At 41.1% G+C, this 17866-nt stretch overlaps 1 protein-coding gene across 3 annotated transcripts in view; it reads left to right on the top strand.

Annotated features, from left to right (window-relative positions):
* The window catches only part of NAV2 (neuron navigator 2), a 352842-nt gene that overhangs the window by 116278 nt on the left and 218698 nt on the right, over window positions 1-17866 (top strand). For all 3 annotated transcript variants that reach the window (XM_089521370.1, XM_089521369.1, XM_089521367.1), the window contains exons 4-5: window positions 13461-13533; window positions 17430-17742. In XM_089521370.1, coding sequence (XP_089377496.1) covers window positions 13461-13533; window positions 17430-17742 — 386 coding nt within the window. The remainder of the gene's footprint in view (window positions 1-13460; window positions 13534-17429; window positions 17743-17866) is intronic.

Genomic DNA, 17866 nt, shown 5'->3' with positions numbered 1-17866 from the left:
TTATTTGCTCCCTGGTTGACTTCAAAGTGTTAATTATCACCTTTAAAACTCTAGATGGCTTGAGGCTGAAATACCAGGTGCAACAGCTTCTTTAATATCTTCAGCTCTCTAGATTTACAAGAGAGGGAACCTTCTTTGTTGTGGACTTTGGTTCCTATGTGTTAAAAATAAATGCCATTTCTTACTTCCTCTTCATGATCATGACAAAGGAAGAGAGGCAATAACTAAATTTAAGACCACAGTCTTACATTTGGACCAGCATAGAAAATAGGAAATGGAGAATAGTGGAACCAAAAGACAGAAGATGAAGGCGGGTTCCAGACCGCCAAAAAGTATGTGCTCGACACGTACTAGGGTTAGAAAGGGGCATTCTTTCCAGACACCCCAACCCTAGTACGTGCTGAGCACGTACAAAATGGCGGCGCCCATTCTACATGGGCGCCACCATTTTGACAAAGCAGAGGCTTAGCGTCCGCACATCGCTGTGCAGAAATGATGCCACAAGTGCACTATTGGTGCCTTGCAGCATCATTTCCGCACAGCAAAAAGAACCCGCTTTTTGTGAGTTCTTTTTGCTGCGGTAGGGAACACGGGCCCAAGCCATGTAGGGCTTTATAGATGATAACTAACACTTTGTATTGAGCCCGGAAGCTAATAGGCAGCCAGTGGAGAGATCTTAATACCGGTGTAATATAATCGGATCTAGAAGTTCCAGCGACCAATCTGGCTGCAGCATTTTGAACTAACTGAAGCTTCCAAACCTGGTATAAAGGTAGCCCCATGTAGAGCACATTGCAGAAATCTAATCGAGAGGTTACCAGTGCATGTACTACTGTTTCAAGGTCCTTTCGGTCCAGACAGGGACGCAGCTGGCGTATCAGTCGAAGCTGGTACCAAGCACTCTTGGCCATCGCATCTACTTGAGATGATAACTGTAGCGATGAGTCCAAGAGTACTCCCAAACTGCAAACTTTGTCCTTTAGGGGAAGCGTGACCCCATCCAGGAATGGATGACAAATTTCCCTGTCTGGACTTGGGGTACCTATCACGAGTACCTCTGTTTTCTCTGGATTCAGCTTGAGTTTGTTTCCCCTCATCCAGCCCATTACTGACCCCAGGCAGGCATCCAGAGGAGAGGTGCCATCCTTAGTCACTGTGTCAGTCGGAGACATGGAGAGACAGATCTGGGTGTCATCAGCGTACTGATAACACCGAGCTCCATGCTTCCGGATGATCTCTCCCAGCGGTTTCATGTAAATGTTGAAAAGCATGGGGGACAGAATGGTGCCTTGAGGGATGCCCGATGTTAGCTCTCTTTTACGAGAGCTGCTGTTCCCCAGCCTCACCATCTGGAATCTTCCCGAGAGGTAGGAACGGAGCCACTGGAGCGCAGTGCCCCCGATACCCAACTCTCTCAGGCGTTCCAGAAGGATACCATGGTCGATGGTATCGAAAGCCGCTGAGATGTCCAAGAGCACCAGCAGGGACACACTACCCCTGTCGATACTCAGACGGAGATCATCGACTAAGGTGACCATGGCAGTCTCAACTCCGTGTCCCGCTCTGAAGCCAGTTTGAAATGGGTCCAGATAATCAGCTTCATCCAAGACAGCTTGGAGTTAAAAGGTGACTGCCCTCTCAATCACCTTGCCCAAAAATGGTAATAAGGAGACCGGTCTATAACTACTCATCTGCAAGGGGTCCAGAGATGTTTTTTTCAAAATTGGTTTTACTATGGCCTGGTTTAAGGCAGATGGGAATGTCCCCTCTCGGAGAGAAGTATTAATTATAACGAGTAGTGAGGATTTTATTACTTCTCCTCCCTGAATGGTCAACCATGAAGGGCAAGGGTTGAGAGGACAAGTCGTCCTTTTTACACAACCAAGGAGCTTGTCCATGTCCTCGGTATTCACAAACTCCAGAATAACCTTGCTTCCAGAGGCACTGGAAGCCTCTTCATATGACTCTGTCAGAAAACTGGTATCAAGATCAGCTCTTATCTGAGAGATTTTATCAGCAAAAAAGTCATTGAAAGCGTCACAGCAGGCTCTAGCTGGTTCTAGTAAAGGGTTCAGGGTGGCCAGCAATTGAGTTAATTCCCTAACCACCCTGAACAGCTCTGCTGAGCGAGACTCTGTCAATGCAATCCGTGCAGCACAGAACTAATTCTTTGCTGCATCGATTGCCACTCCATAGGAACGTAACATGTTCTCATGGAGTGTCTTGTCAGATATGCGCTGGTGTTTCCACCAGTAGCGCTCTAGTTGTTGCGCAGCCCGCTTCATCTGGCGTAGCTCTAATGTATACCAAGATCTTCTATTTGGAGTGGGCTGGTAAGGACGCTAAGGAGCGATACTATCTATTACCCCTTATTTTGCTAACATGCCATTTGCACAAAAAATGGTTTTGCACAGAAGCATTGTTTTGTGTGGAACTACGTATATTTAGTGCAAAAATATTTTCTGTACAGAAACTTCTGTTTTACACAAAACAAAATTTAATAAAACATCCTGAAATTTATGGTTTAAAAACAAGCCCTCGTGGCAGTTGCCCATTTTCTTCTGATAATGTCTTGCTGAGGGCATGAACATTTGTGAGTATTATTTGCATTAACCTGTTTTGTGGCACCTTATAGAGTCTAAACTAGACAATCATATTTAGTATGCATAATTTTTTGTGAGCCAGCCTGCATTATCAGATTGGTTCCTGAATACTTGCACCATAATATATGTGTTAATCCACAAATGTGCTACAGGACTCTTGGTTGCTTTTGTTGTCACAAAGTCAGGCAATTTACTTAAACTGAAGTAAATTTAAAGTAATTTCCCAATAGTATTTGGTAGAGATGGGTTACGATCAGATAAGGGGACACTCCATTGTGAAATTCAGGGGTGAGCAGCCTCCCTCTCACACTACAAACTATCCCTACTGTTTGCCACTGTTCAGGGATGTAGCCAAGGGGGGGGGGTTCCTTGGGGTCCGGACCTCTCCTTCTGTTAGATAAAATGAATGGTGCATTCTGTTGCGCTGCTGCACCCAAGCCCCATTATAATCGTGGCACTTAGTCTGGACCACCACCCCTTCCCAAAATCCTGGCTACGTCCCTGCACCGTTGCAACAGAGCAGTAACAACATAGTTCTCTGGGTCCATTTTCCCTATAATGTCTTATAGTGTAAGTGTAAGCAGTAAAGCATGGATGGACACTCCAGAGAGCTCTATCTCCTGCCATTGAAAATGTTCATACAGCAGCAAATGCCACAACAGAGGTAGTGGCAGCTCACAGTGCCCAGTGGGTAGGTAGCACCAGTTAGAAGCCAGCTGGCTATGATTGCACTTGTCATGAATCTCAGCTCAGCCCATTGAGCCACATACCCCTACCACGCTGTGGTGGAATGAACCCAGATGGGAAACAAAAGAATCGGAACATACTGCCTTGGAGTGTGATGGAATCTCCTTCTTTGAAGGTTTTTAAGCAGAGACTGGATGGTCATCTGTCAGGAATGCTTTGATGGTGTATTCCTGCATGGCTGAGGGTTGAACTGGAATGGTCTTTGTGGTTTGTTCCAACTCTATTATTCTATGAATACATCCTGCTGAAGGATTGCAACCCAGACTCTCCAGCACGTTCAGGCAGACTTTCCTAGCCCCTACTCTGTATTTTTAATATTATATGATTATTACACTGTTCCATTTAAACTCAGCTTGCATTTTTACACTAGACATTGACATTCTCCATTTTCTTGGAAGCTATGCTTTTTAATCTCCAGTTTAAATAATGTCTTCACATTGAACAGATAGGGAAAAGATTCTGGCAGTATGTCCATGAAAGGGAGTGAAAGAAGATTATTTTCCCCCAGAGAGCAGCACATAAACAAAAAAAGAAACTGAAATAAAACTGGCAGGGATGGATAAGATTGGCTTTCAGTAGCTGTTCCATATTTCTGAGCTTTTCCCCCCTGGAAATTTAATAATCTCTATGATTATGGGCATTTCATAAGAAAGAAGAAACCTCAAGTCCTCCAGAAATTCCTCTAGAGTTTTCAAAGTAGAATGAGAAGAGGGGCTGAGAATTAAACAACAGTACCTTAGAAACTGTAGTTCAGTTTATCCAGCTGGAATAGTAAGAACCTTGGTAAAATACAAATCTTATGATGTCTAAGGATGGGGCCATGATACTTATAGTGCTATCAAGTTGAAATAATTGTGTAATACAGGCACACCTATCATTTGGTTGAAATGTGAGTTAATCAGCATCATGGCAAATTCAGTGTGTCAGTATGGTAGTACATGGTACAGTCTAAACAAAGATAATTGTCTTTGGTTACAGAAACAGTAGAACAAGATATCTTTTCTTTTTTTAAACACTGCTATAGAGACCCGCTGTGGTGTAGTAGTTTAAGCACTGAACTATAACTTTGCAGGCCAGGGTTCGGATCCCCACTGGGTAACTTTGGGCAAGTCACACTCTCTCATCCTCAGAGGATGGCAATGGCAAACCCCCTCTGAAGAAACTTGCCAAGAAAAACCCATGGCCGCCTTAGTTGCCATAAACTGGAGATGACTTGAAGGCACAACAACAACAATATAACCCAGATTCTTCATGTGGTATGACAGTTCTGATAGTACAGCCATTACACTCCTCCAGCCATACATTAGCTATATAAATGGAAGGGGAAAACACTGTGTACACTCTGCATAAATAACCAATGATGTGCTGTGTATACATTCATACTAAGTTGAATATTCATTACAGAAATCAGCCCACTGCACCAACCCAATACTCATTGTCTAAGGGGTCACAAGCTATAGACATGTGTTTTGTTCATTGAGATGAGTGTCATCTGCAAAATAAAGTAATGCTTTCCATAGTCCCCATTCATTTCTATGAGGGTTATGGAGAATAGCATCCTGCCAGATTGGGCTGAAGCAGTTGTATTTAGCTGTACTATTACTTTACTATAAGAATTATATATTAATAATGCCTTGGATGGCACTTTTATGTCAGATCATGATGCAAGCTTATAGAACTAAAAAAATACACATTACAGAGATGGTGACTATTTTAAAGTTAGAGAAACTGATTTTTATAGTAGCAGGCAAAAAAATCTAATTGTTACTGGTTATCTTGAATGTTTTGCTCTGCTTGTAGTTACCCATCTGTATGGATATGCAATATATAGATTAGAATTGTGTTGAAATTAAAAATAATGTAATGATTCTGGCCACCTTTAAGCTACTTCTGATGCTGCTTCTGTCAATGTGTGGAAAAAACGTGGTTTCAGTACACATCTCATCTTTTCTTCCGGTGTTGTGCTATAAAGTTACCCTCTGCAACAAGAGGAATAGCAGGCTTGTTGAAAAGCAGAACTGGCTGCCAGATTTGTTCAAAGATAAAAGAAAACACAGAATCTCCTCTTGGCAAATCAACAAACTGTCTTGTGTTTGTTTTGGACTGTGTGCTGGCTTGGCTTGGATAGAAATCTAAGAAATGTCACTAACTTTGTTGTAAACAATGTAAGTTTTAAGTTTAGATTTTCCCAACTGGGATCTGATTCACACATTACATGTTTCCAAAGCTTAGAAAAGTTACTTTTCTGGTCAACAACTGGCTAAAAGTGACCTTGCTGGCTGTGGGATTCTGCAGATTGAGGTTTTATTATTTTATTATTTTTATTTTATTTACGTTATTTATACCCCGCCCTTCAGCCCTAATGGCTCTCAGAGAGGCTTACAATTATTATTTTTAATTAGATGGTTCCCTGCCCTCAGGCTTACAACCTACAAGACACGACACAAAAGGAGAAGGGAATGGTGGTGGGAAAGGGGATGAAGTCCGGTTGTTCTTCTCTTCCTCTGATGCCTGGACCAAGGCAGATGGCCTAGAGGGAGGGCTCTTCTTCTTCAGGCTAGCCCTGATGGAGCTGGGCCAGCCTATTCACTCCCTCCCAGGCTGAAGGATGACAGTTATGGAGGGAGGAGCCTCTATCTTCAGCCTAGCCCTGGTGGAGCTGGGCCAGCCTATTCACTCCCTCACGGGCCGAAGGATGACAGTTATGGAGGGAGGAGCCTCTATCTTCAGGCTAGCCCTGATGGAACTGGGCCAGCCTATTCTCTCCCTCACAGGCTGAAGGATGACAGTTATGGAGAGAGGAGCCTCTATCTTCAGATATCTTCTCTATCTTTATAAAAAAAAAGTTTCCAAGATCTGCATATTTCTTTCTGTACATGCATACTATAGGGTAGATTCACATATCTGCATTCTTTCAAGAGTATATAATGTCAAGCTTTATGACATCAATCTCATCTTTAGTCGGATCATGAACTGTGACTAAGAGGATGAGTAGAGAAGTCTCTGCTTCCACGGGTGCTGTTAAATAATTTTAATCTTGTGTTCACTGCTTTAGACAGCCATGTGTATTACATTAGTTATGAAACTAACAATTAACATTGTCCCATACCTCAGCATGCTAAGATTTGATGCTTTGACCTTGGCCAACCTTGATTAAACTGGGTGGGTGGGAATTGCCCTGAGCATATATAGTTTTGAATTTTAACGATGTCATCTTCATAACATGAATGAATGGGAGTTTGCTTCTGATGACTTTACATTTGCTTCACATTGACTTCATTCTGTTGTAGAAAAAGAGAGCATGTTTGTAAAGTAAAAATAAGAACTTATGATAACTGACATGCTGTTGGCCACCTTGTTTATAGTATTTTTTGTTAACAAAGAAGAAATCAAAGGATGCTGTGAAATGCAACCCCAGTCCCAATGAACCTTGATGGACCAGCTCTGTTTGTCATTGTTCCCATCATCTAATTCTGACTGGGGGATCACTTGGTGCTCCTTTGCTCTGCATTGTCCAGCCCTAGACCTGGTCTGTCTTGGAGCCATCATTGTTCAAAATTTTTATCAGTGACCTAGATGATGTGGTAGAGGAAATCCTTATCAAGTCCAGCCCAGGCTCTGAGATCCTCAGGGGAGGTCCTTCTCTTCTCATTTAGGTCACAAATCCAAAAGCACATGAATAAAATGGGGAATACTTGGCTTAGCATGTGAAAATAATTTGGTGATTATTGAGTACCATACCTAGCAGTGGGATATTACAGCAAGGAAGGCAAATAATATTTTGGCCTGCATTAATAGTACTGTACAGTGGGCTCTTGGTATCCGTGGGGGGAGTGTTTCAGATCTCCCTGCAGATACAAAAATCCACATTGTCCTCAATGGTGGCATGGCAATGCAGCTGTGCCACCAATGGGTACAACGGGAGTTCACCTCATATATCCTCTTTCCCTCCCTGCTTTCACCTGTGGTGACAGGTGGCAAGAGACCTCTACCGCTGCAGCTTCCTCCACTGCTGCAGCTTCCTCTGCTGCCATGACTTCCTCCCGCTTCTTCCTTCCTCTTCCTCCATGGCTTCCTCTTGCTTCCTCTTGCCTCTTCCTTTTCCACATTGGCTTCCTGCCACCTCTTCTTCTTCCTCCTCCTCCTCCTCCCCCTCCACAATGTGCGCTTGCCATCCGCAGATGCATAAATCTGCGGATGGCAAGTCTGCAGATATGGAGGGCCCACTGTACCATAGTTTCCAAAGCTTCATTGCACTGCAGAAATAATGAAACTTGACACCACTTTAAATACCATTGCTCTGTGCTATGGAATCCTGGGATTTGTAGTTGAACCAGAACTCCCTGATAGAGAAGGCAAAATATCTCACAAAACTGCAGATCTCAAAATTTCATGGTATTCAGCCACGGCAGTTAAAGTGGTGTCAAACTGCATTATTTCTGCAGTGCAGGTGTAGCCTAAATCAAGAGAAGTAATAGTCCCACTGGAGTACTGCATTCATTTCTGGATGCCTCATTTTAAGAAAAATATAGAGACGTTTGTGTGGGTTTGGAGAATTACAACGAGAATGATAAGAGGGAACTGGGCATGTTCAGCCTGGTGAACAGAAAACTGAAAGATGATTGCGCTCCTTAAATGTCTAATGGACTGTGACAGAGAAGAATGTGCAGGCTTGCTCTCTGCTGCTCCAGTGGGTAGGTCTAGGTCTAATGATTTTAAATTACAAGAGGGCAGATTTCAATTGAACATTGGAAAGAACTTGTCAGTCGTGAGCGTGGTTTGATAATGGAACCAATTACCTAGTGAGGTGTTGGGGTCTCCTTTTCTAGATGTCTTCAAAAAGAGGCTGGACAGCTGCTACATGATGCCCTAGCTGAAGTTCTTGCATTGAGTGGAGGCTTGGATTTAATGGCCTATGGGGGCCCTTTCCAACTCTGTGAATCTGCAGATATGTTACTCTGCAACTCAGCTTGAAGTTAGGTCACCTGGAGTAGTCTTGGCCTGAGTGCCACATAAGATAGCAGGACATAGCTGGACATTTTCCACGACCGTACCTTCTTTGTAGCATCCTGATTGATGGAAACTGTCAATAGAAACTTAAACTTTAGGGGGCAGGCTTTGAGATTCATTTTGGCACATCTGAGTCATATTATCTGTTATAAATTGCACATGAAGTGGCCTAACAGGGGTTTGGGGTTTTTTTTAGCCGTAGAAACATTTTAGAAAATAATTGTGAAACAACTTGCTGACCAGTGTTGTACTGGCTGTTTCAACGACTTTTATTGGGTATCATTTATTAAAAAGTAAATATATTTAACAGATACTTTGGGCACATATACCTGAGGCTGTTATGTCAACAGTACTGTTTAATGGTGTATATAGTTTTCATTGCCACTGTTTACATGAAATGTTGTTGTGTTTCCTTGAGGCAGCAGTTCAGGTCCCTCTCACCCCATCCGTGGATAATTTACATGAACTTGTCCTGTTAGGTATTCCTAGGAAAATGATACCATGACAACTGCCACAACAGATGGTATTTTGCCTGTCTCTAAGATACAGAGCAAACATTCACTGATGCCCTGCCCTTTTGTGATTTGTAAAAATATTTGGGGACTCTACTCAAATGTTATGAAGTAAAACAGGATCTCAAGAAGAAATGTGATGCTAACAGTTAGGTTGTGCTCATTGAGAGAGGTACAAAAATAGAATTCAAGAGGACAATGGATATCATGGGCTTTATATAAAGGATGCTACAATTAATGCCAAAACTTGAATTAACATTGATGATCTTTTAAACCCAACCTTCAATTGAAATGTGAATCAAGATGTAGTAAATATTTTCAGTGCAACGTTTCCCCTAGTACCCACTGGTACAGTTTCTTGCAAATTGTCTGCATGATGTCTGTTTATTAGTTAAACAATTAATAAATAGTTGCTAGCAAGGCCTATGAATTCGGCCTCCTATACAAAATGCCCTGCATGAACTGAGGCCAGATCTGGTCAGAATTTAGAGTGTACTTGGTGGTGCTGGAGAAGAGTGCTGATGATTCCATGGACAGCCAAAAGGACAAACAAATGGGTCCTAGAGCAGCTCAAGCCAGAAATATCCCTAGAAGCCAAGATGACAAGACTTAGACTATCATACTTTGGACACATCATGAGAAGTCATGATGGAAAAAACAGTAATGTTAGGAAAGGTGGAGGGAAATAGAAAAAGAGGAAGGCCACATGCTAGATGGATGGACTTCACTAAAGAGACAATGAATATGAGTTTGTAGGAGCTGGGCAGAGCAGTAGAGGACAGGGTGGCTTGGAGATGTCTCATCCATAGGGTCGCCATGGGTCGAGATTGCCACAAAGGAAGTTAACAACAACAACAAAGATTTCAGGGCCTGCTGAAAGGCAGGATGGGATCAAACCTGGAGAGGCAGTCCAAGGGAGTTCAGGATTCAAAAGAAGGATCAGTGGGCAAAGTGAAGATAAACACTGTGAGGAAATCAAAGGAAGGAATGGGATCAGGAACATGTGAGCTTCACATGACAATTCCACTAAACAGATTTTATTATCTGTGATGTTGCAGTAGTGCATAGATCAGCCCTATTTAGCCTGGAATTTTGGAGCATGATTCCATCTTAACCTCTCAAGGCTTCCTGATTCTGAACCATCCCTGATTATTTATAAATCTACTTTCTCTGACCTAAGTCCTAAGGTCACATTCTGAGCTTTTGGAATGACAAAGGAAGAATTGATATGTCCAAGTGCATTAGCTAGGTTCAGAGTGCAAGAGGTTAAGTTTTATGTTTCACAGAGAACTGGAGGTCACAATTACATAGGTCCAAAACACATGGGTTTTGGGCTGATCTGGGGGCATGGCGTACAGGAACGCATAAAAAGTGTTCCTTACCAGCGCCCCATTCAGGACCGTGGTCCTGCACCAAATGGAGAACGACTGGGGCTGGAGTGGCCAGAGGCTGCTCCAAGCTGCCAAGCTGCTTGACCTCATAGTTATCTCTAGTCGAAATACTCTTGGGAGTATGGAATCATACAGTCCTTTGTTTTCTGTTGGACTATAATTCCCAGCATCCCTCATCATTGACTTTGCAATGGCTGCTAAGAGTTAGTTCAACAACTTTTTGAAAGGCATCAAGATTCCCAGGACTGCTGAAGGAAATACTGGGTATACTGCTGTTCATTTATAGTTCCTTATTCCCTTGTGATTATATTGTTTGGATCATGTCATTATTTTGGACATATATAGTGTCCTTCCTCTGTTTTCACGGAGGATCTGTTCCAGACCACCACCACTCGCAAAAATGGAAAACCACACATATTCAAGCTCTTTTGGCTTGAATGGAGGCATGCTCCCACGGGGGCGTACAGGCCGCACCACGGGCACACACACCAACCACAGGCGCGCACCCCATTTTAACTCCCTCCATTCACCCCTGCGGATAATCAAGGGGCGCAGATCCCAAGTCCGTGAGAACAGAGGGAGGACTGTATATTTAATTTCTGGATTTTCTGGACTCTTTACTCTCAATATTTCTGATGGTTATACTCTGGTATCTGAGATGACTGAATTGATTCAACAGAGTGTCTTAATTTTCAATGTGATATAAATAATGGTAGTACTGAGGGCCAAGAAGAGGCTTCACAAACCATACTTAGAGATTTCTTTTTTCTGTTGCGATTAGTGATATTTGCCAGATGTCCTTACTAAGCTAGAAAGATTTTACTACTTGTGCTTTTCTCAGTGCACATCTTTATAGGCTGCTATTATAAGCCTGTGAGCACATCTTAAGAAGGCTAGTTTTCTATTAAATTGTATTTGACCAAATATAGTTTTGGGTCTAGCCAACAACAAAACATATATTTAATGGCAATATTTTGTCATTTTATTGTCAAATATCATCCCTTGTGTGGTAAACTTAAAATCCGTGTGTGAGTATGCAAACACATGCATGTGTGCATGCACATGCATACACATAAATGTACAAAATATACACTTGAACTTTTTGAGGGTAAAGCATGAATATTTAGTTAAATATTTTCTGTAGATTATCAGAGGAAATTTGACCCCAACTGAAGCCAGAGAAACCTTTCTTTATTGGATAATTAATATTTGTTTTCTCATCTCATACTATCAAACTTGGCTTAATTTCCTGTGTCCAAAGCCTTTACTATCTGTAGAGTTCTTTGTGAGTGTATATAAGTGTATTTATCAGATAAATAAATAACTAGCACAACTGGATTGGATTTGGGTAGATTCTTTACTTGAGGGATGGATTCTTTACCTGTTTTGAATGTGAAGTTTTTTAAAGGGGGTGAGAGTATTTTTATACACGCGTAAGGATAAAATCGACTTTATTTTCTTCATCCTTTTCTACATCCCATTTTAATTAATGAAAACAATATTTGAATATCAACATGCAGCAATAACTCACTGCATAAAAGAAAACAGAAATGAGACTTTTTGCATTAAGATTACTGAAAAAATATGCTAAACAAACAAACATAGGTATTTCTATCACTTTCCAATAAGGAAATGGGTAACTTATCTTGTGGCTATCATGAAGACTCTCCCAAAATCCCATGTAGTCCATTTCATAATTCTTCTGGTTCCATTTATCTCAGATGTAAAGGAGGCCCATGTGAGAAACAGCAGTCATTCTGAATAATCAGCTGCTATTCACAACATCTAGAGAATTATGTGAGTAAACATGCTCTAGATTCCAGCTGAGGTTTCTAGTTTCCTTTCTTGAATTCTACTGGCTGTTTGGCTGGGAATTTCTGCCAGCTGTCTCACTTGAGTAAATGTGAAACTTTTTCACATCAAACAAACATGGTGCCCCTGTTTATTTTCAGCGAACAGTAACAAAAAAACACTGGTAGGTTATATTTAATTCCATTCTTGTAGTGGTATTTTTTGGGTGAGAGTAAAAATAGCACGCAGTTCTATGGGAAACCACATTTTAAAAAGAGGGAGTTATCTATGGTATGAAATCCACCTCTAAAATAAGAGTTCTGTAGTTGTGCTTAAGATCACTTTCGTGTACTTTATGGTCCCAGTAATAACCGTAAAATATAAGGATTGGTAACCTTGGTCAACTTACTGTTACAAGGGTGTGAACCTTATTTGGTATGCTGATCCAAACATGTAGAAGCCATTATCTATATACTGGTCAGGGCATGTCATGTTGAATAAAGGCTCAGACAGGCTGCCCCAAAAGGGCAGGCTGGTGGCGGCCTGTTTCCCTCTGGAAGAATGCCTCTGCTGCCAAACTGCACAGCAGCCCTCCAGAGTAAAAAGAACCCGGAAAAACTGGGTTCTTTTTCCGTCACTGGGTGGATGTATATGCTGCACGTCACTTACGTCAAGATGGCGGCACCCGTGTGGATGGGATGCCACCATGATGCCGCCGCTGTGCTGTGCTAGGGTTAGGGACCGTGCCGTTGGTGCGTGGTCCCTAAACCTAGAATCAGCGTCAGCACAGCGCTTCGGGACCATCTGTCCCAGGCCCATGTGAGGGACCCTCTGTACCTGGAGGAATACAATGATATTTGCCCAAACCAATGGAACAAAATCAGTCTGGGGCATGAAGGGTCAAAGAGAGGCTGTGAATTTCTGACCACCCCATCCCTCAAACAATAACAACAACAACAATCTCACAGCCCCTTTACATTTCATTCTTTTATAGAGGTTAACAAATATATAGCTCTTCGGGTATTTTCTTGGCTTTTTGCTGGGACCTGTCTATTTCCTACTGCCACAACTTTATTCATATTTTATCATAACCATATTTTTCTACAAAGGAGAAAAAACTGCAACTTAAAATGTCATATTATATTATTATCTTTATTGAAAAGGTCTATTTTGACCTTAAATACTCAGTTTGAGAGGAATCCGCCCTCAAGTCTCAAAAGCAATCTTTTTCTGCCTTATAAAATTTCTGTGAGTGACCCTGTGTATAAATATGTATCCCATCCAATGTAGGAGGATTGATTCAAATGTCTACATGACAAGTTGCTATCACATGTACAGTCAAATGAAATAAAAAATATGATTGTGATTGCATTTTCTTTTATCTCTCTTTTTTCCTTGTATTTAAGATTGAAAACATAGATGCATGCCTGAGTTTCTTGGCTGCCAAAGGAATAAACATACAGGGACTGTCTGCAGAAGGTGAGTCTCTCTTGATAGAGTGTCACTTCCCATAGGTGATATATCTATCTACTTCCATTTGCATGCTTTCAAACTGCTGTGTTGGCAGAAGCTGGGACTAGTGACAGGAGCTCACCCCATCATGCAGCACTTCGGCCTTGAACTGCCAACATGCTGCTCTTGCAGTCAAAAGAGTCAGCATCTTAACCACTTGAGCCACTACACCTTATAGTTAACAACAAAAAGTCCCTGCTCTGTGAAATTTAAAATCTAAGATTAACCACAGGGGAGGAAGGAGGAAGAACTGAAGATGTTTAAGCAAAGAGGGGGACAATATATACCTAGTTCATGCATACTTAAACTTAGTTTTAGGAGCAGGACAAAGGAAGTGTGTGTGTGTTCAGACACCTGCTGGCTTATGGTGACCCCATGAATTTCATAGGGTTTTCTTAGGCAAGGAATATTAAGAGGTGGTTTTGTTAGTTCCTTCCTCTGAAATAAAGCCTACAGCATCTAATATTTGTTGATGGTCTCCCATCCAAGAAGCTGTAACAACAGTTTAAATATAGATTTAAAGCAAAGGAAACAGTATAAATGTTTTTTAGGGCACATCCAGGAATAAGCTAGTGAGGTCTTTTCATTATTGATGATGACAGCGATGGAGAAGTAATAATAATAAAATAATAATTTGTTTTATTTATATACCGCTATTCCAAAGATCATAGTGGTGAACAGCAAGTAAGCTAATTAGCAAGTAAGCTAATTAATGCTCATAGACCAATCAATATCAAAATGTGGCAGCAACTGGGACTGCCTTTCAAAAACATCCAGAAACTTCAGTTGGCACAAAGATCTGCAACCAGATCTTGAGATCCTCAAGAGAGTCCTTTCTCTCAATTCCATCCCGTTCAAAATAATGACTGATGAAGATGTGATATAGGTCTTTCTCTCAACAGCTGTCCCAGGCCAGGCATGAGCAAATGGACCCCAAAATGTAACTCTTAAAACTCCTAACAAACCCCAGATTCCTCCCCAAATGTTTGAATAAGTTTTCTGCTCCCCAAAACACTTGAACTGGACCAAAACAGCTGGATTCAAATGCAGTGGTTTTGTACTCATACCTCTTCAAGCCCCTCACATATACAAAAATCTTGGTAAATATTGATTAGATATGTTGTATGACTTCTAGTCATGTCAAGCATGCCAGTGCAGCCTGCTGGAGGAATTGCAGGAGTAAAATAAAAATGCCTCCTGCAACCTCCACAGGTCTGGACCTCTCTTCCTAGGGAAGCCAGAATGGCCCCCTCCTTGCAGGCAAAGACCCTTTTTTTAAAAGAAAAAATGTTTGACAAGCTTATTCTGGGATTTCTGTTTTTTAAAAACAGGTTTTAAAAAGTTGTTGTAATATATTAATTATACTACTTTTAAGTTGCTTTTAAACATTTTATTGTGTTTTAAATTATTTTAATGGCGTTAATAGTTTGTTTTTTATGCTAATCTTTTGTATGTTTTAAGGCTATTTTATTTATATTATTTCATTTTTAAATTAATAACCCTGCCTTTTTGCAAGACTGGCATTCAAAGAGAAGTGCATAGTAAAATAAATAATATATAGTTAAAACATGAAAGGTCAACAACAGTAACAACAGTGAACAACAGCATACAAGAGATCAATAGCAACAACAATGTTGTCTATGCCTGTTGTTAGGTCAGTAATAAAATTCTCATTTTCAAATTTTCATTGGCGTTGAAAAATAATTATGTGCTCCTCTGGGTGGCGAGTTGATATTTTACTTTCAATTCCATGTTTGTAAGAGGAAACCGGTACAACCCACCTCAGTAAATGACATTTAAATTACTGCCAATTGTTCTACTGTATACCTCCTTCACAATACTCAGCGACTGAATTTGCACATACAGGTGAGACTGTTTTCTTCTTGGTCATTTGTCTGGCAGACAGCTTCCGTAAACTTGGCTATGCTGCAGGCTGTGCAGTTTTACTTGTGAATAAGGTAGCTTAGTTACCTTGACAGCAAAGGCTGCGGATCTTTAGTTTGTTCCACAATGCTGATTAAGTATCACAGTGAATTTGAGAACACATTTATACATGTCAGCTGTCAGAATGCTTAAATGGAAGTTCAACATGTCTGCAAAGTCCTCTGATCTAAAATAGGAAAGATTTTTCTTTTTCCACTAGTAGATTACCAGCAAACAAAATCCCCTGTTCTAAGCATTAAAGCACCTTGCACTGGGGGAATCCCAGGTTCTTATGTCAATGGGATAATTATACTGTGTTTCTAAATGTCTTCCACTCTTAGACTGATTATGTTCATGTCTGGTATAAGAATGCTATATGGCAGACAAAGATCTATAGGATATGATTCTTGACTCTAAACACTGGAGTCTAGCAATTGATTTCTGTTTCCCCTCCCTCTTTGAATGGGATATAAAAGTTAACCTGTGTTAGGATGAGAGAGGGCTTTGAATTAAGTGCACACATTTCCTAACATGGTTAAAATGTAGTGATTCACACCTGACATGTTGATTTGAAATGACATTAAAACCTGTGAGTCCCCCCCCCCCCATTTTTGAATAATGAAGGCATATTTTCACATGGTTCTTCCTTTTGCCTCAGCCCCAGGCTTCTTAGTTAGATTACTGTGTGGCTTCATTTTCCTCCCAATCAAGATTTGAGTGATTTGCATCTTAGACCAAAAAAAAAAAAAAAGTTTTTTATAAAAGAAAAAAGAAAAAAACAGAGATAAGGGGAATTGAGGCAACCAAGACAAAAGGAACTTCACAGCATGGAAGCTTCCAAACACCAGACTGAAAGAAGAAACTCTCCCTGCCTTCAAAACCAGAACATCTGGCAGTATTTTGTTTTCAGCGTGTGTTTTTTTTTAAATACCCTTTTTGTGGCCAAAATTGAAATGACTACATTATATACTCTCACTGTTGAGATGTTGTGTGTGTGTATTTAAACAGCACATGGGACAGAAGGGAGCAGTAAGAGGAAGTAATTCAGACTGCACTAATCGCAGATCACAAAGAAGTAGATGTGCCCTTTATGTACAAAGTCCAGTGGCAAGGCGCCAGGTGAATTACCTCAGTCCATCTCCTGAGATAAGAGAACAAGAAATACATCTGTGGGGCTTCTTTGAAGCATAGTTTATGGCTTACTTTTAAAGAGCTAAAACCAGCACTCAACAAACGGCAGTAATATTTTGCCTTTCTATTTACACAGTTTGGGCTTAATTTTGAAAAAATAAACTGTAATTCTGAAGGTTTGGGTCACCAAGGCATGGACTGTATTGGAACTTAAGTAGCACATTGATTATATTCTAACTACAACATGTTAAAGGGGATTGTCACAACCTTTACAGTGCTGAAAGGGTGCCTGGTTCATATCAACTAGCCCTCACTGTGTTGTTATACATGTTGGCCTTGCTGTCTCTCAGACAGATGTTTGGAAGTTGTCATATGTGAAGCTCATGGAGCTTCTGCATATAAGGAGAATTTCTGATTCACCCTGTATACACTGGGCTGCTTTGGCATAACTGCCAAATGCAGGTTGCTAGTTTGCTAAGTGCTGAGACTCCCTAACTCCTTTATGCTCCCAATGTGGCCTTGTCATTCTGTATTGCTACTGCTCTGCTCACCAGACCTTGTCTGCAGTGCATAAATGTGTGTGTGTACCATTTCGGAGGGTATTAGACGTGTATATGTTTGAGATGGCCTATAGTCAATTATCACCACATTCTGTCTAAAAAATAGAGATGACAAGCCTCTTTTGTATTTTTTGGTTCTTCAGAGGACTAATGTTTAATTTATTTAATGAGTAATGTTTTAATGAACTTTGGTAGAAATTGCAGGGAAAGACTATTGAAGTAAATGTCTTTTTCACAATTACTTTACAGAAATCAGGAATGGGAATTTAAAGGCCATCTTAGGCCTTTTCTTCAGTCTATCACGGTACAAGCAACAGCAGCAGCAGCAGCCTCCAAAACAGCATTCACAGCACCACTCATCCCAGCCACCAGCCACATCTCCCCAGCAAGTAGGATCGCCATCCCATTGCCAGGTTGGACTCCAAGAACAGCAACTGCAACAGCAACTGCAACAACAGCAGCAGTCCCAACAACCAGTGCCAGCTTCTCCCCAGTCCCAGTGCCAACAACCTCAGCAACCACCACACATTCAGCTAAAAGCACAACAAGAAATGCAGTCCAGGTCTGTTGTCTTCTGTAATTTGTTCTTCCTGCTTAAATGTTATATGTTTCACAGTGCCAAAATAGCTTGTTACATTGACATTTTTTAATTAGAAATGCATGGATGTAGCAAATAGGCCATCTGA

This window comes from Sceloporus occidentalis, unplaced genomic scaffold, assembly GCF_023333645.1.
Source record: "Sceloporus occidentalis isolate IW3139 unplaced genomic scaffold, rSceOcc1.0.p SCAF_4, whole genome shotgun sequence".
NCBI lineage: Eukaryota > Metazoa > Chordata > Lepidosauria > Squamata > Phrynosomatidae > Sceloporus > Sceloporus occidentalis.
The sequence above is the reverse complement of the archived record's forward strand: the minus strand, read 5'-3'. Positions and strand labels throughout refer to the sequence as shown.